Here is a 19,720-nt window from a genome sequence, read left to right as displayed (position 1 = left end):
AGACAAGTAGATAGATTGACAAACTTAGCCCATCATTCAAAGGCCAGTCTGCTGGAGGGACTGCTTCTATCTTCTTGCATCCAGCAGTGATGCTTACTGGTGAAGGTTAGTGGACCTACTTGTGATGCCAGTGTTCATGTATCTGGTGTGGGAAGAGGTGAGTAATGTGTCTCAAATACTATTTTATCAGCGATAAATACATGTTTAGAGAGATCAAAAATGAAAGAACATAGATCAATAAAGATAGCGATGAGCAGTAAATATGTATATTATTACTCTGAATTCCACACAAAGAAAATATAAACACAAATGAATTATTTTTAGTGATCTAGAAGCACATATTTGAAAAAGAGCCATTTTCATACCTAGACGTTTACAGGAATCTGTAAAACCTATAATTTTCAATGTAAAAAAGGCATGATTTGAAATGGATAAATAAGTGCCTAATGGACAAAAAAAATCGAGTTTGAGGTTCTTTAAAATAACATCCTTTTTTCCTTCTCACCATAAGATTTAAAGTAAGGAGGGGTGTCAAGTCACAGAATAATCTTTGTGTGTGTGGCCTAAAGTGGGAGAAGTTGAGAAGAAAACACAGCTAAAATTGCTTGAGTACTTACATTAAATTAAAGGCCAAAAAAAGATGAAAAATAGAAGTGTGGCATGGATACCCTTTAGTTAAGCACTTCGGGGAAAACCTTGCTTTATTTTATTTGGAGACCAAATTTCTTCTTACAATTCAGAAGTCTTAAACTTCCCCCTGTTCTGTGGGTTATGGTGTAGCTTTGATTTTACAACGGCTTAGTTACTTGGTGGAATTCACCTGGCAACATAGGACATGCCTTGTAAGACAGAGGGGATGCTAAGGACTCTAAGCTGAAGATGCTTCTTTCTGTCAGCAGGAAGAGCAAGGTGAGCCGCTAAGTGAATCAGAGTGATCATCTTCAGTTTTTTAAATAACCTGCTGTATGTGAATGTGCAGCAGATGCAGCATCATTAACGTGGCCTTGGTCCAGAGAATGGCTGTGTGTCCTCACTTTGACTTCAAGGGGATCTGAGTGCTCTTGTTTCCTCTCTGAAGGAACCAAGAGCATTTTTGAGGATCATATTCATTCTCTGGAAGGTGACCAAAGTAAATGGAATTGCAGCTCAACCAAACAGGATGATCCACAGCCCAGGGGCTCAGGTTGGATACATGCATAGGGAGCCAAAATGCAGCCTGCTATAGAATAAAGCCTGCTGCTTCTGTTGCCAGGGTTTCTACTGCATTATGTGTTAGGTGTTTATTTTATTTCTTTCAGATAAAATAGATGAATTTTGACCAGTGTTTTTGAGGAGGAGAGTATGACTGAGCAGCAATAACAGGCAAAATCTCCAAAGAGCTGTAAATGAGAGCACAAAATAGATGCAACCAAATTCTTAGTACAACTGATTAGCTGACAATAAGAGATGAAGATCCATATCTAAAGATTGACAAGGTAGGACCTGAATCTTGTCCTACTTGTATGTAGGAAAATCAGGAATAATTTATCTCCAATGTGAAATGCAGCGAGTGAGGGTAATGCAACCAAAAAAACAGAAGGAAACCTTGTAACTTTGAAGATTATAATCCAGTTTCTCCTCAGAATAAAGTGAAGTAGTGCTAGTAGCATAAATGTCTGTCCAGACATCCAGCCACTAATGGTAAATCCATATATGGTTATTTTCTAGCAGGGGATGTGCTGCTATCAGTTTGAATAGCAGTAGCTTTGCTGTCACAAAAATGGACTTCTGCATTCTTGCCTGAAATCATCAGTTCAGCTCCATGTTCTGGCGTATGTATGGCTTCTTTGACTTGAAGCAACTCCGTGAGCTATGCCTCCATAGCTTTGCACGGATACCTGAGCTAGCTTAGGCACAGTATGTAGACATTCTCCAAGTCTCTGTTATCATCAGCCTGTTGTCTGTAAAAAAAATATGATTCCTTATTTCATGCACTTCTCTGCTTCACAGATGTATCTGGAGAAAAGCATTAAAGAACTTGTGATTGCTCATAGTCTCAATATTTATTTAATGTTTTTCATAGGTCAGCACCAGCATATTGCTTCCCCATATATCCCTCGTTAAAATAACCATCAGGAAACCAAGATAGCTAGGTTCTCACTCTAATACTCTGGACTTCTGAGTTGGAGATTTTGTTGCTTTTACAGCATTGAATTATTAGCCAACCTGCGTATCCCCATGAAGATAGGCATGATCCAACATCACCAACAGGCACAGTCCATCAATTTGAAGTTAGGTTTAACATCTCCTGCGATGGGATATACCCAGTACATGACAATTCCTTGTTTAGTAGCCTGCTATTTCCTTGTGTGATGCAGTCAGTATGCTTCAGTACAGACAGTCCACCATTCTAAAGGGTTTCTCATGTACAAAAACAAAATGAGAAGAGTTCAAGAGAAAACAAGCGGAGCTACTTCTTATCGATAGGTAATATCCCAAAATCACAAAGGAAGTCTAAAGCAAAGCCAAAGATTAAACTTGTCTCCTGAGTTTTGATGTAGTCCTTAAATACAAAAGCATCCTTCCTGCAGTTTTTAGGCAGGCGAAGTTCCAGTTTAGTTCAGTGAGAGTTACATGGGTCTAATCACTTAAATTATATGTATCTTTATTATTTCCATTTATCTTGAAGCACTTTTTTTTTCTTTTTCTTTTTTTCTTTTTTAAGAGGAGCTACAGAGAAAGTACTGCCTTTTTGCTCAGTGTTCATTTGACCTTTTGCAAAGTTCCTATTTCTCTGCTATGCAACCACACTGGCATGCTATTACTCCTTCTATCCTCCTGAGTAATACAGTTTACTGAAGTTCTTTCCAAGTATTTTATTTTTAGAATATAGCTTTAAAATTGCTACATGGAATTAATTAAATCTCTGATCATTAGTTTTCTTTTATCTTTTACATGTGACTTTAGAGAAGGGAAGGCCAAAGGAGGGCATAAAAGCTGACTTCAAATACATTAAAAAAAATCATTGTGAAAATTTACATAATAAATCATTCTCCTTGTCCACCTGGGACAGCACAAGGGGTAATGGCCTCAAGTTGCAGCAAGGGAGATTTACTTTAAGCATTAGCCAAAATCGTCTGACCAAAAGGACAGTTAAGGGCAGGAATGAATTGCTTGGGGAGGCTGTGGGTTCTCCGTTACTGGAGATTCTCAGGAGCTGGCTGCCTAAGGCAGCTGTAGCTTCGGGGAGGTTGATCCTACCCTAGGGTGGAGGGATGCACGAGATGGCTTTTCAAGGTCCCCTCTCAGGGTTGCTTTCTACAGTTACGTGAAGTTATCACAACTTCCTCCACAGCTATTCTGTGTAACACCTAAAATCAAGGAACTCTTCAGAAGATAAAACTAGAAAATAACGTGTTTAATACCAAATCTTTTTCACCATGCCACCATTCTGTGGCGTCTGACATCACTGAGTACTGTCGGCAAAATTTAGTGCTTTTTTAGCATAATTTTATGTAGAGAAGTCATTTTAGAAGTGAGGTATCATTCCTGGAGTCTCTACTCAAGCAGTTCACTGAAATACATCACAATACCATTTCACTGAATTCTGAGTAGATTGAAAGTATTTATGCAGAGCTCAAGCCTGTATTTGAGTTGTAGGCCTCTGTATAAAGACAGCCATGTCTACCATGTCTAACCTTTATAGCAAACTGTACAATTCTGACTCCTCAGAATAAACTGAAACCAAGAGCAATGTGTATGATGTGTAAATGGTTGTCTTGCTTTTGATGTACACAGAAGAGTCATAAAATACCCTCCATATTTTGCCACGTGTTCATTTCATATGCGTTCAAAATAACTAAATACAATTGTCTTTTCCACTGCTGAACATGCAGCCCTTTGATTTCAGGGCTGTCAAGATAAAGCAGATAAAGACAAGCTTCAGACTTGACAGGTACAAATCTTTTGTAGCCTTTCATTTCAAGAGGGATACATTGCCAAGGGCGCAGAATCTCATAGGGACATGAAAAAAATGGTGAAGGTTGTCTGACTTTCGTATTATGTTTCTTTCATGACAGACGAAGTTTAGGCAAATATCCAGGTAATCATAATTAGGCATATTTGCTTTCTTAAAACAACAAAAGAGAGAAAGAGTGCACTTATCCAAGTCTTCTCTGTTGACATGCATCAGGAAAATTGCCTGATTCTTTCTCTTTGAACCTTCTTCAAAGTTCTATCTGAACTTCTGCTTGCAAAAGCTCTTGAATTAAGCCTTCATGAAACATATCCCCCTTTGGTTAAAAGAAAAGATGGGCAGTCAAAGCTAAACCTTCACAAGAGGTGAAGAATGGGGCAGACAGTTTAACTGGTGCTTCAAAACACAAACATCAGCTGTACAAAAGGTTGCTGGTTAAAATTTTGGGTAAAAAACCTTGTAATATATAATTGTTCCACCTGCAACACACATGGTGCTTAAAAATAAACTTTTTTACTTGAAGCTGAGACAGTTTCTACGGAAAAGTGAGGAAACGGAAGGGGGAAGTTGATATGATGCAGAAAAATTGAATCTCAGATTCTGAATATGCTTGAGCTTTTCTTTATCTACCATGTACTTTTAAGCCTGAGTAGATTTGGGATCTTTGCCTTCTTGGTGTCTATGAAGCAATTCTGACAGAGAATTGAGGTGATCAAATGCCAAGTTCTCAGCCAGAGACTTCAGGAAGCAACTCAGACACAGCACATTGCCCATGTTTTCAGGGGTTTTCTGGAGTTGTGCTGATCTTTATCTACATGTAACCTCCTGAAGAATTAGATTAAACAAGTGCTATGCTTTGAAAAGCTGCTACAGACCCTGAAACATCATAACTTAAAGCCAAATATATCAAGTTAACTATTGGTATCTCTGCAACCATAAAGGAACTGAGAATGAAACTGGGTTTTTCCTAATGTATCAGAACAAGCATTATCAAAAATTATCTGAGGTACATGGTTTAGTGGTGGACTTGGCAGTGTTAGGGTTACAGTTGGACTCAATGATCTTAAGGGTCTTTTCTAAGCTAAATGATTCTCTGATTCTAAAGAAATCCACCTCAGTTGTGTGTGCCTGACCCCTCAGTCTTCCAGATTGCAGGGGAAAGTAGGGATTACTTTCCTCCTTGACAGGTAAATACCACTGATATGGTCATGTAGTTTTAGTGGAGAAAATACTTCAGGTACAGAGAGGAAGGTAGAATTACCTAATAAACAGGTAGCAGGCAGTGCAATTTTTACATTCTTGCACTGTCTACTCTCCGAGTTCATTCATTTACCATGAGCTACCATGAATTATATTCTTTGCGAGTTACTCTGAGTTGGACAGATGTGAAATGGGTGTCGCCATGTCCCACTATTTAATTAAAATCAATATTTATCTTCTACATGCCCCATTAATTAGGACAGCAGATGTAGTGTGGACCTCTGAGACCACATCTTTTTAATGAATATTTGAGTGTATGTGGACACAGTGGTTTCTGATTGCCTAGTCCGCATTGGTTGAACTGAATCTTTCCTGCAAATTGTCTGTCTGATGGGGGTGCTGTATCTCTGATCTCCCACAGAAGTCTGTTAAAACAAGCCATTTCAGCAGAAGTTTGTTTTGTGTAAAGTCTGCAGGACTGCTGTATGAATGTCTGATTGTGGCTTTTTTTTTTTTTTATGCCTGCTTCTGAAAAGAAGCTGCACTTCAGACTACTGTTTCATTCAGTCTGAAGAACTCTTTTAAGCCAGAAATATTAAAAACTGCCTCTGGGCTGGAGATTTAAAAGAGTGATTTTTTTCTTTCTTTCACAAGTGATGGATAGCAGTCAAAGAAAAGAAAATTAGAAAGAAAGTTCAAGGATGAAGAAAGAGGAATAGCCAGTTTTAGATTCTATGCATGCTTTTTCTAAGCTTGTGTAATTCAAAACACGTTTTATTAAAAAAGAAAGCAACTTTATTACTCATTATTGCTTAGGTCCATCGTTTTTTATGCAAAATTCCCATGACTTCGAGAGGATTTCTGAGCAACGTCAGTATGCAGTTCTTAACGAGGAGCCAAGTGCTCACACAAGTTAGAAAAACAGTACGTACAGAAAAAAAAAATTGTTTTATTTAAAAAGTATTACCTCGTGCAATCCCTTTTCAGTGAAGGAGAGAGCGAGACGCTCTTGCAGAAGGTACTGGCTGGTGATTAGACCAAGGAATGTTGAGCCAGGAGCTTCCTGATTCCTGATCCCATGAGAGCCGGTGACTCACTGGGTAACCTTGGGCAAATCACTTGACCTTCTTTTGTACCCCAGTCATCCCCACTGAAAATTAGGTGAAAGGCACGACCTCGCTGAAAAACATGTGCTTCATCAGAGCTGAGCTTTTCTAAGAAAACAAATTACAATGCCTGCAGCATTTTTAGCGTGCTGTGTCACTTTGCATGTGTCCTGTGTTCAAATTCAGGGCAAGAGCTGTACTTTGAGATGCTGTTCAGTTTTAGCACTAGAGAACTGTGTGTGTCCATAGATAAAGTCGGTTTTGATTTTGTTTTTCCCAGAAGAAAGAGCTGCCACAATTTGTGTTTTAGCAAAAGCTGTGTTCAACTTGCTGTACATTAGGGGTGCTGTTTGGTTTTTTAACTCCTACACATGAGATACCGGTGGAAAATAAATGAGATTAGAGCAATTTTTGCTTGCTGTTGATGAAGAAAACCTCTACAGATAGTCCAGCAACATATTTTTAAAAAATCAGAAATATCCAGCAATATCCGTATTGCTTCAGTGCAGCGTGCTTCACCACACATCCAACATAGTTCTGCTGTGCTCCTGATTTACCTGCAGAGCTCTTTGTCTCCTGATGTTTAGACAGGGTTTAAGTTTGCGGTGAGTTGTCATAGTTGCTTTGGAATACCACCACCTTATTTTAGGAATATACACCCCATGCCTACCAGGTGTAGGACTTCTTTTTGAACCCGTTGAGGGTATTAATTCCTGTTGGGCTGTAAAACAGGTGTTGACCTTCAGTAGATGTTGGGGTAGGAAAGCTTGTGCAGTGCAGGGTCCACTGTCAGGAACTCAGTGCAGGTGAAGGGGATCTAGGGGCTGATGAGTGCTGTTGACGTCTCAATTTCTGGCTTCAAGATCTAAACAGACTGAGCCTGTGCCAAAAGTCTCTTGCAGATGATCTTCCAAAATATAACAGGATCCAAAGCCTGCAGGTTGCTTTCGTACTGCTTTCAACAGTTTACTGATGTAGTCTCACCCCAAGGAGAGAAGGCAGGCAGTCAGGAAAGGCTGTCAGTCCAATTCGCTGGTTGGTCTTTCTGCCATTTGGGAAGGAACCAATTTACAAGAAGGCTAGCTCCTCTTCACTTGCACGAGGGTGAACCCTGCCTCTTCACCATCTGTTTCTTTTACCATTTTTTGCATTCCTACAGCATAACTTAACTAAGCACCATCCTGCTGGTAAAATTATATTATGTCATTTTCACTCAGCAGGAACTGTCAACACCAGTAAGATGCTTCATTAAGTAGAAAACATCAGATGATCTACTAACCCATTCTCAGTCAGTCATCATTTTACACAGCTGCTGGGAGTCTTTTTTTTTTTTTCCTTTTTTCAATAGCCTGGTTTGAAGTTCATAGCAGTACAAAATTTTGTGGTGCAAAAATTGGCATCGCTTTTTAAAGTCTTCATTATAAGATTTGTTTGTTAAGCCTTTGCTTTTTCCCAAAGCTTTCGCTGGAATTATACTTACATACAGGATCACTTGAGGGATCACCTGTCATTTTTCCACAGTGGTTCTTATGAAAGGAAGCACCTGAACAGTAAATTCCAGAAACCACCCTAAAGTCCTGAGCAATATGTGGCAATACCAGCATGTTTGTGGATGTGAGGGGTGGTGAGAGGAGACTTTTCAAATAGAAAGGCTGGCGTCCCTTCTTTAGCTCTTGGATGCAAAAGGACGAAGGGCACAGGTGTAGAAATACTTTGTTGTTCTCACTTCTGTAGGCAGTATTTAGAGATAACAGATCGCTGTGGTATTTTGAGTTGTGATTATTTTTAATGAAAGGCAGAAACAGTTTTAAGAGCCATTGGACATTTGTCATAAATTTTAATCTGGTTCAAGTCTGCTCAGCCTGCCTTAAAAGGCAAATTTAAGATGGAGAGAGATTTAGGTTGTGATAAGAATTAGGAATTTTCGTTCCCTAAAATGATTTGAAAGTTCCATTTGTAGTGTTTGTAAGCATACATACAAAGTTGACTGGCAAATCAGTATGGACAGGTAGAATCCATATATTTAATGCCATGAACAGATATTACTGCCACTAACGTCACTGGTAGCTAATTTAGAAGCTCAAATACTAACAATCAGAATTGTATATTTTTGAAATTATTGACTACTTACTACTTCTTTCCTTGTCATAGTTTTTTAATTTTTTTTTTTTTTAATTAAAAAAATAACAAGAGAGACTTACAGATACTTTGGGAAGCTTCTTCTCAAAAAACTGAAGTATGCCAACTAAGTGACTAGTTCTTGTCATGCATTAGGATAGTGGCCTAATTTAATATGACAAGGTAGATATTGTTAATGAGGTATGTGCTCAGTTTACCTGATTTATCATTTGAAGGATAGAAGTTATGCTGCACTCTAATTAAAGGTGAAGCCAGTAGCTTGACACTTTCCAGAAGATGACCCTGTCTCAGTTTCCTGTGCTTTTGCCAAAGTATTTGGGATGAAATGTTCTGTGCTGAATAGTCCCCTGAGAAGCATTTCATTTTATTTATTTACTTTGAACTTTTCCACAGAGACTGTCCAGGCATTTCTGAGAGGGAGACTAATCTGCAATCATTTTATGGAAAAAAAATTGCAGTCTCTCTGCTCAAAGCAAAGAGCTTGAAAGTCATCTGTAAGCTTTCTCATATCTGAAGGATATTTTTTTGTCTACATGGAGGAGGGAAAAAGAACAACTTGAGTCCACAGCTCAGCAGTTACATTCTCTGCGGAGTCAGCACGTCTCTCAGAGCAGAGAGGGAAGGGAATGATACCATCTTTAGGCAGGGAAGCCAGGAGCAAGCTAAAGCACGATATATTCCCTGGTCTGCTCCAGGGGCATTTGCATTGCCCAGCTGTAGGATTTCCACAGGCTGATGTGGTGCGACCACGTGGCTCTGACAGCAAGTAGTCTAAGCTGAGATTGCTTACAAATCACACTGCAGGAGGAGTGGGGCTGAAAAAAACAAAAAGATGAAGAAAAGAAAGATGAAGGGGTCTTTCTGAAGCTGAGTATGATGAAGTTGCTGCAAGGAGAAACTTACATACACAAAACCTGTGTTAGAAGAATGTCACAGCAGAAAAACTCAGAGAGGTCCAAATTGCACACAGACTCATCAGCATTAACAGGACCTGTGTGTATCTGCACTGTAGTGTAAGTATTTTGTTATGTGCTCATGTGGAATGTCTGTCACATAAGAGATACAGAGTTACAAAAGGTGAAGTACATTATGAAAGAAAGGCATTCCTACAGAGTGTGATGTATCTTAAATGGGTGGAGTGTTGCAGAGTGGTATCAGAGGCCGTCAAGGTTAAGAAACTTCAATTCTGCCCTACAAGTCTGAATCCTTCACATCACAGAGTTTTGAGTAGTTTTGAATGATGCAGTAAAATGTTGAGCATTCAAAAAAAAAAAGTTCTCAAGTTGCGAGTTTGCACCTGTTATTCATATCCCACAGTGAACATGCATTGTGTGCCATGTGATGCTATTCAGCCAAACTTTTTGAACAAACCTCCAGCTTTTGTTATTCATTACCTTGGAAATGAAACTCCTTTTCCAGTGGCAGAACCTCATTACCTTACTTCACAAGCATGCTCCACTGTATTTCTTGCAGTGTTAGTGTCTTGGGGCATTAAATACAAAAGGGTTCCTCTTGCCACCTTTAAGCACGCAAGTTGTCTTGGAAAAGGTTGCTGTAGTGAGGCTTAAATCAACCAGTATGCTATTTTCATGCTTGCTGGACTAATTTTTTGCAAATATTTCTGTATAATTGATTAGTAATATATGCATATTCATGTGCACAGATTCAAGTAAAGTACAAGAAACTGGCTGAAACTTCTGCAAAGCAGTTTGTGTGCGGTCCTGATTTAAATGAGGAGCTGCGCTGCATATTCAGGGGTACGTCAACAAAAGCTAGGGGATCAGGCTAAAGCCCTCTAGTAAATGTTTGCTTAAGTTAGCAAAACACTGGTGAAACATGCTACAAGGAGTTACTTAATGTCAGCAGAAAATGGTTCTAGTTATTTTACTACTAGGCATGCGTCGAGGTTCATTAACCTGCCAGTTCTGCTCAGAGTTTTCAGACAAGAGGTGTGACCTGGTGCCATTCAGTGCATTAGCACAAATACAGGCTTAGTGATAGCATTGTGTAGAACGGCAGCCAAAAATAACATCATCTTTGCATTTCCCCGAAGACTCTTGTCGGTGTCTAAGACTTTAGCAGAGGCAGAGGTAGTCGTTGTTAGCACAGTAGCTGCTGATTCCTTAAACGCTTAGCCCATGACACTTCCACAGAATTTGTTCTATAGGTTGGAAGGGTTGCACTGATTATTTGATTACTCTGTCAGAGAAATGTGTCTGCTTGAAATCATAATCTAACTAGTGAATTATTTTGCTCAGCATCAGCATTTGGCTTAAATAAAACAAAGATATTGTCATCTTTTCAGAGCAAATATTTATATAGTACTAGATGAGATTGAAACTTGACATGTACCTACTGATACTCATCTGTGTCTCAGTGCAGAATAAAAATATCTTTATCTGGCCCATATATGTTAAGCATTGCCAAAGGAAAGTGGCTTTACCTATCAGAAAAAAATAAGCCCAAATCTTGCCTATAAAATACATCAGTAATTAGACATGCCTTCAGTATGAAAGTATAATTCATGTTTTTGCAGCAGTGTACCTGTGGTATATCTCTGCAATAGCAAGTAGCAACAGTAGTAACAGGGAAAGGAGTATTAACTCTCATCACTGTTCACTGAGGTTCCTTGAGTAATTTTTTACTAACCTCTATAATACTACAGGACTTTTTATTCAAATAATGGCTGTAATTGAATGATGTTGGTGAATTTGTGCACATCAGGGTAAGAAAAAGAGAAATGCCTCCTTCATTCTCCTTCCTACCTCCCCTCCCCTGGAGATTCAATAGCTGCAGAAGACAGAGACTGGCTGTTCTCAGTCATCACTGGTGACAGATCAAGTTACTCTTATCACTTTCCTGTAGCTCCATCCTCAGGTCAGAAACCCAGCATCACTGGGAGCAAAGCTGCCAGATGATACCTTGGCTTCTCTCTCAGGACAGAAATGCTGATCTCCTGCAGCCTTAACACAGACTTCTGGTCAAACAGCTGCTTTCCTAATCTCAGATACAGCTCAACAGTGAGTGCTGCCTCCATCTCTTTCCTTGTACCTTGTCCCCCAAAGCAGTTTCAAACAACTTAGTAGCAAGTTTATATAGGGCAAATAGGTAAAACGTGCTGACTTTCTTCTTTTTCATCCTGTATTGTAGATATTGTTATTACTATTGTCATGTGTATTACTATGGATATCAAAATACGGTATCCTTCAATCAGTGTCCCTACTTGTGTCACCTTACAGGTAGTCTACAGCAGTTATACCAAACCATGAAGCCAATGGTACGCAGAAGGCTTTTAGTTATTGCAGAATAATACAATGCGTCTCTCAAGCTGCTATTTGAGGGTATCAGGTTTATTTCTCTGCAGTGACTTTGATGGGTGGTCTTTGTCCTTACCATTAAGCACTCTTGGTCTTGCCCTGGATGTCTGATTAGTCATCTCCTGGCCTAGGTTGAAGACTGTGAATGTTAAGTTCAGGCTTGAGCTTCCTGCAGCTTTGGTTCCCATTCAGTCTTGTACCTCTTGGATAGTAAGTTGGCTGTGAAATAATCCAGTGTGGGTATGGAAATTAAACAGGATGTTTACAGAGGGAACAAAGTCCTGCAGTCTGTTATTGTTGCCCAAAAACTAGAGAAGATGGGGATCACTGAACTCTACAGCAAAGGTTGCACTTGTAAGAACTAACCTAGCACTGGACTAAACTCCCTTGGACATTAAGGATTTTTGCAAGTTTCATCATGTTCTGCTTTGTGTGCAGGTTATTTTGTGTTCTGCAGTATAAATATCCAAAACCATACACATTTGAAAACAAAAACCAGCAAAACTATAACCCTAATCAAAACAATACTAGAAAGCACCCTCCCACAAAAGAGGAGTTTCTACATTATTTGAAAACATTGTTCAGATTGTTTCATCCTTAAGCAAGGAGTGCACTTAAGAACTTACATGCTGATTGTTTAGTTGCTCCACAAATACTGACATTTTTATCCATTTGGAAGGATATTTTAGCACTTTTCAAGACAGTTGCAGATCATCTTTGTGAAGTGTTCATCTTTCTTGCTGAAGATGATTTGGAAAAACAGTAAAAACTAAGTTGTTGACTAATATAAATGAATACAGTTCACTTTATTCTTCACCAGGTTTCAGTTAGCACTGTTCAATGACATGTCAATGGATGGCGTTACTTCCTTGCTATATGTAATGGTGTAAACAGTCACAGCTTTTTTGCCTTCAACCAGAGATACCCCGTCTCAAGTGTCCTGTTTTGGGCTGCTGTTGAAAATTTGAGAATGAATTATACAATTCATTTTACCTTGACTGTGAGCTCCAGCTGATAAACTCTTTTATGGATAGTTATGTAATTCTATTTATTTGTTTCATTTCCATAGGGCATTTGCTTGGGCTTTCCCATGATGACTCCAAATTTTGTGAGGAGAACTTTGGCTCCATGGAAGATAAACGCCTGATGTCCTCCATTCTGACTAGCATCGATTCTTCAAAACCCTGGTCCAAATGCACTTCAGCAACTATAACAGAATTTTTCGATGATGGTCATGGTATGTATTATCACCCCTTCTATCAGCTATGTGTTAGTTTTTACTGTGATCTATTTTTTAATAAGAATATATTATACCAGCTTGTTCATTCCTTGCTCGATCTTCAGGACTATCTCGGAAGTGCTTGCAAAACAAGGCAAAAGTCTAAAAGGCTGGCAGAGTCTGACCCTCCTTTTGCATGGTTCAAATGCAAGAGAAAAGAAAGAGTTGATGTAGTGTGTGTTGGCAATAATTTTGTTTGAAACATTGAGAGGTTTTTTTAAAAGCATGAAATTACTCTTGCCTTCCCAAGTGCCACAGATGTGAGCTCAGAGAGTACTTTAAACAGGGGATGCAAGGAAATGGCTTTTTCCTTACAGACATTAAAATAGGTGATATGGTCTACTTAACATTAGAGTGTATGTGTTCTTGTTACCATTAATGACATTTATTATGTTTGTAATGCCATTGTATTTATTAAATGTATAATGCTATTTTATTTATTATGTTTGTGTGGAAGTGCTGTAAGCAAGAATTAGGACTTATCTGTGTTGTATATGATAAAAGATTACTCCTACCCCAGGAGTTTATCTTCCAAGTCATGTAACTAGTATTTGTTACATATGTAATTTAGCCTTCGGAGAATAAGTGCAAAACTTTCTTTTTCCAAAAGTAGTGATAAAAAAGCATAGTCTTCACTCTTTAATGAATTTTAAAGTCTTCGTTGTGCTCCCAAAGCAACTGCAGTTCTTAAACAAACCATTCAAATTCCAAAATGCTGAGATAAAAATGACATAATTGAGTGAATGGATTGAGTTGCTATAGTAACTGAAATGCTTATGGATAAAAAGTATGGTATGTCTGCTGAATGTAAAGGTTTTTTTTGCTTTTAAATATTTTGTCGGCTAATTTCAGTGCTCTCTGAAATATTTTCTCCTCTTTTCCTCTACCGGAGAATGACTTCATTTTCTCTCTCAATTTTATTAGATCCATTAATCTGCACTGTCCTGTTTTATGGTCCATATTGCCCTGGCATCAACTTAATATTACTAAGTTAGTTTCCACATATGAAAAGAACTTTCATTTTTGAGTTTATTTGCTGAGGTACAGTTCAGTGGGGTGAAAAAAAAAAAGGGACCTCCCTTACCATCCATGGATGAGCTGTTAGAGAGCGCGAGGAGCTCTGAACTATGTTGTCTCTTCTGTTCCTCTCCTGCTGCAGGCGAGTAGAAAGGTTATTCTCATTTTATCCTTATTTTTTGTGACCTGAAATCTTCTCTTTACTAAGCATCCAGCTGGCTACTTTCTCCAACAATGACGAAAGCAAAGAGAGCATTTCTGCCACCTATCTCACCTTTGGCTTGTTTGTAACTTGCTTAACATTTAGACTTTTATCCATGAGCTGGACCCAGTCTCAATGTATAATAGAAGTAAGGAGGGGCTGTAACAACCAGTCCTAAAGGTCTAAGAATCTACCTCTGCCAGAGCTTTCTTGTTTCAGTAAAAGTACTTAGAAGCATCAGGTCCCTCAGTGGTGCATGATGGTCTCCTTGTTCAGCATAAGTGCTGTTTTCCTGTACACAAAGTTTAGCAGTCCTCAAGTGCTGACACTTTTCACAAAGTCTGTGTATTCTTTGCTGTACAGAAAGGACTTAGGATCTGTTGATCTGTTAATGCATGGGTTATGGTACGCTGCCCTGTCTAATACTCATGAGTAAGAGTTGTCAATGTGATTAAATAATTCATGGAAAATTTGAACCTCTCATCATAGAGATCAATAGTCCCCTGGGAATTAATTTTATTAGTGATGCTATTGATGTGATTACAATATAAAATGTTTAAGGCCTTCAGGGACGTTTTCTAAGTAACGGTCTTTCTTTTCTGTTGAAGTTTGTGATTTTTTAGTTATTTATTTTAAATCAAAGAATTGTCTTAACAGAATATAAACACTATCTGTGAAGTAAAAATGGAACTCAATGATTTAAATTACAGCGTCTTCAAATGATTGTGCTGAAAGAGCACACATTATTTTAGGAAGGGAATTTCTTTGGGTTTTGTTGTCTTCTTTTAGCCAGTGAATGAATTGATAGCTCCATAATTCCCATTTGTAATGTATGCTGAGAGTACTAGAAATGACGGGATCCTAGTAGAGCATGATGCCGCTTTGGGCTGATAACAAATCAGTGCAAACGTGCCGTAATTCCATGTTTCCTTCAGAGTAAGTGTGTGTCTGCTTTTTGCGTTTCTCATTTGTTTCCTTACCTGGGGCAGATGAACTGTTGCGTAGTTGCAGTGTGCTCCCCTCTTTTCATTTTAAAGAAGATGCTCCCCTGCAATCTTCCCATCAATCCTATCTCTGTCAAGTGCTGCTAGACAAAGGAAAAAACCTTAACCATCCCAGTGTAATTTTGAGCAGTGCTGCAGGCATAACATAGATGAGGAAAGCAGAAAATAGCAGTTGCAATTAAAGAATACAGATATTCATACTCCAGGCTTTCTTCTAGGACATCTGTGACCAGGTTTGGCACAGATATTTATGTGGGAAACAGGGAACGAGGAGACTCTTCTATTCTCTGATAGCCAGTTTGCACCTGGCTTTTGGTCTGAATGGGCATAAGTTTATGGATTGTGCTTTGTGACAAAGAGGGCATGGCAGCATTGGTGTGGGGAAATAAATAAAGTGCTTCACCTGCTGCTCCATATAGCTAATCACAAAGAAGTGTGAATGAAGTCCATAAGTTTGGATCTGTGTACAGTATTCTACTACAAAAGAATAGTCCATGTCTTATAAAGCTTAAAATAAGCTTCCTATATAGATATAGATGTTCACACCATACTGCTGTAACAGCAACTGCAATTCCTTAGCATCACTTTATCAAATACTGATGTTTTCTAAATTTGGAAAGGGATGTTGGGGAGCAGGCTTATCTTAAAAATGTGAGCTTTTACTATGCAGGTAGCTACTCCTAAACTGGGTATTTAAGTTCCCATCATAGTGCAGAGGGATGTAATCAAAGGCATCAATGGTTTGACTGATCTCATGAGTTGCATTACTGCTACCGAATTACACTGTAAACTCGTTTGCCTGAGTAGTGAAACATCTGACAGCTGACTGAATTGCAGACACCGGCATTACATACAGTTAAAGTCAGCTAAATAAATCCCAATATAAATGTCTTGTTCAAGGTCAACCAGGAGGTCTGTGGAGGATCAAGGTGCTGATTCCCTGTCTCCTGAGGCCCACTCTGAGAACTGTAAACATCATCGTCATGATATCACCATTTGTTTTACACTCATGAGATGACCCCAGACAGCAGTTTGACATTTAGGAAGAAAAGACTCACTTAGTGTCCAGAAGACAGTGACATTTATTTCCATCTGCTTTTAGCCAACCTTCTCCTAAGGTACTAATTGCTTTTATTGTCATGCCAACCACTAGGCTGTGGTATGATTGCCTGCAATTTATTGTGTTTAGTCAGAGTGCTCAGTGCTCTGTGCAACCTGAAACAAGGGCTATTTCTCTTTTAATTAATTTATATCCTGGTTATCTTCTTCCTGCACAGATCTTATTCTGCCTTTTTTTACCCAAGATATATTGCACATAACATTGAGGAGAGATAAATGAGACAGCTTAATTAACACTGTCATTAGACAACAGTGGTGCTCTCTTCCAGGCCACACAGATGTTCTTTAGTATTCAGGGCAAAAAATGGAAATAGCAGTATGTACACGCTCTGTATGTTGCAATGTAATGTAGTGAACTGAAGCCCTCTCTGCCCTCTCAACAAGGGGACCCAGGGCAAACTCTTCTTCACTTCTCAACTCTGTCTTTTCTGACCATTGCAAGTAGGAGGTTGGACCAGCTGGTGGTGAAAACACCTGCATTTCATTGCAACCTGTCTAAACATAGATTACCACGAGTACTATCTATAAATGTAAAGTTCTGGTTTGTTTTGGTTTGTTTTCCTGTGGGAAAGCCTTAGGGACCTTTCCTATCTTCACTTTTGAATTTATCACGAGATCAGCTGGATCAGCTGGAACACTTGGCTTTATAGACATTATATATGTTTCCTCAGAGCAGTATTGGTTAAGGAGAACTTTGGATCTCATTCCTCTGTATTCTGAAGGGGAAAAAAATGCTATATTTGCCATGCAAGCCTGTGAAACCTGTTTGTTATTCACGTGTGAAAGATACTAAAACAAGCGTTAACTAAAATGATCGACAAATCAAGTATATGCTAGGATGTGACCTTTTTTTTCTTTCTTCTCTAAATGTGTATTTCCAGTTATGTCAGTCTTGGTAGATCTCAGGGATGGGCAGTAGTATCTGTCATGACAAAATTATGTGTTATTACGATGCTTTAAAATACTAAATAATGTTTGGGAGTTTGATGAACACTGCAGTATATATATAATAGTAGCATATACCACTAAGTGTTAACATGCTAGTGCCTTCCCATCACCGCCCTGACACTGTACTAGCTTTCTCCCTCATCACAAGGTATATGAAGGAGGACTTTGTTTTTTGTTTTAACTGAGTATATTTTTGATGGCAACTTTTGCCATTATGTCCTTTTCAGAAACCCTGGGAAAAAAAAAAAACAAACAAAAAAACGACTGCTTCCTCACTCTTCACCATGGCTTTCATATTTTACACTACAACAGGCTTTGAATGATTTTAGTTATCTTTATCTCATGGCACTCAGCTCATCAGTTAGCATTGGCACACCTTGATTAAAGATAAGGCTGGGTAAATCTGGGTTGGCAAAGGACAAATGGAACAAGTTTAACACGGCAATGAGTTTTTTGGTAGTAAATGGTGATACAGAAAAAAATCTTGGCTGATTTGGCTAATTGGCCTTAGTCTCTAGAGGAAGAAAAGAACAGTTACACTAAGTGTGTGTTCTAGAGGAAAAACACAAGCCATTGAGAGATGGGGTATTTGGTTTGTTTAAATTCATTGCTGTCACTTGAAAGTCTCTCATTTTTGTGTAAATAGTGAGGATTTTTTGGATAGCCTTTTTTTCACCCATGATCCAACTGAAGAACATCCATGTAGGTTCCAAAGTGAGGTAAATTGTGGTAAGTTATTTTGGCCAAGGATAAGTGAAGCTTGCCCAAACCACATATCCTTTTCATGAAGTGTAAAAGAGCTTACACTGAATAAATCTCAACAGTTTTTCAATAGTAAAAAAAAAAAAATCTATCAGTAGATCTTCTAGAAGCTAAATGCGAATTTTCATTTTTAGAGTGTACCAGACAAATCTTCTTTCTGTTGTTCATGTAGTTTTGTATTAAATGGATAGCCCTCTTCAAACTAATTGCAGAAGCAGCCAAGTATCATTACTTACAAGGAAAGCCCAGTCCAGAGTTACTGCCAACATTAGTTTTGATAGGCGGCTTATATTTTTCCTTTGATCTGTTGGGGTTTTCTTTTTTTTAAAAAGTACCTCATTGGCTACAAGTCTGGCTTTTGTGATTTTTCTGGCATCCCTTTAGAAGCTTTATAATTTCTGATTCTGTCTCAAAATTCACGTATTTTCCCATGAGTCTTGACCATTCCTTATATCATAAATGGATCATTAGAGTGGCATGTATTCAGAGTCAATTCAGATAAAGGAAACCAGGAGGAAAGGCCGAAGGGACCTGAGTAAAACTCATTTATACTCTTGGACTGGACATAGCTCGATACTTGGTGTTTCAATAGTACGACCTTGTCCCAAAACCTGATGACCCCTCAGAGAGCCTTTCCATTCACATCAGCATCCTTTGAATGAAGTTCACTGCCATCATCGCTCTGCCTAACTTGAATGACAGATTTGCACCACTGCAGAGAAAACTAGGAAATGAGTAATAGCAGGTTCGTTTGCTCTTTTAGGTAACTGTTTGCTGGACCAACCGCGAAAGCAGATCCTGGGCCCCGAGGAGCTTCCAGGACAAACCTACGATGCCATTCGTCAGTGCAAACTGGCGTTTGGACCCGAGTACACCGTGTGTCCCGGCATGGATGTGTGCTCTCGCCTCTGGTGTGCAGTTGTTCGCCAAGGTCAGATGGTTTGTCTGACTAAGAAGCTGCCTGCTGTGGAGGGAACACCATGTGGAAAAGGGAGGATCTGCCTCCAGGGAAAATGTGTTGACAAAACCAAGAAGAAATACTACTCAGTAAGTTACCAACTGTGACCCTAGGGAATTCTAGAAGGCATGATCGTCAACAGTGCTGATTTTTGTGGGAGTGAAAGGGACTTTATGGAAGTCAGATTGAAAGCTGCCTTATTTTTATCATGTAATTGAAGTGTTACTGGTGAGGGATATAGGAAAAACACTGCTGAGTTTCAGGAAGCGTGTTTTCTTCTTGAAGTATGAAAGCCTTCATTCCTGGAAAAATAAGAGCATCACTTCAAAGTAGTGGATTTGCCCATTCAGTAAATCAGGTCTCAGGACATAAGCAAAGATAGTCAAGGAACCTATTCTTACCTTCCTGACTTCATGGCAATGGACTGTGAGGTAAATTAAATCTGTAATTATAATTTGCAGCCCCCATCTGAAAGGTCCCAGGGCCCTAACTGTAGTGAAGAGAAAGGTGGATGAAGTTCATCCAGAATATAATTTGTGGAGCAGGAAAGTTTGTACCTCCAGTGACAGAGTCCTCTCTGCCAACTTTATACATCTGAAGGGTCTTCAGACTCATGAGAACTGTCAGCTGCACAGTTCAGATACTTCTGAATTTACAGGGTAGACAGTAGTACTGCACCTCCTATTATACCCACAGAAGTATAGAATCATAGAA

General features: G+C 39.0%; 1 protein-coding gene across 2 annotated transcripts in view; it reads left to right on the top strand.

Annotated features, from left to right (window-relative positions):
* The window catches only part of ADAMTS5 (ADAM metallopeptidase with thrombospondin type 1 motif 5), a 48,573-nt gene that overhangs the window by 15,753 nt on the left and 13,100 nt on the right, over window positions 1-19,720 (top strand). For both annotated transcript variants that reach the window (XM_071810226.1, XM_065862649.2), the window contains 2 exons: window positions 12,787-12,954; window positions 18,812-19,095. In XM_071810226.1, coding sequence (XP_071666327.1) covers window positions 12,787-12,954; window positions 18,812-19,095 — 452 coding nt within the window. The remainder of the gene's footprint in view (window positions 1-12,786; window positions 12,955-18,811; window positions 19,096-19,720) is intronic.

This window comes from Patagioenas fasciata, chromosome 1, assembly GCF_037038585.1.
Source record: "Patagioenas fasciata isolate bPatFas1 chromosome 1, bPatFas1.hap1, whole genome shotgun sequence".
Classification (NCBI taxonomy): Eukaryota; Metazoa; Chordata; class Aves; order Columbiformes; family Columbidae; genus Patagioenas; species Patagioenas fasciata.
The sequence above is the reverse complement of the archived record's forward strand: the minus strand, read 5'-3'. Positions and strand labels throughout refer to the sequence as shown.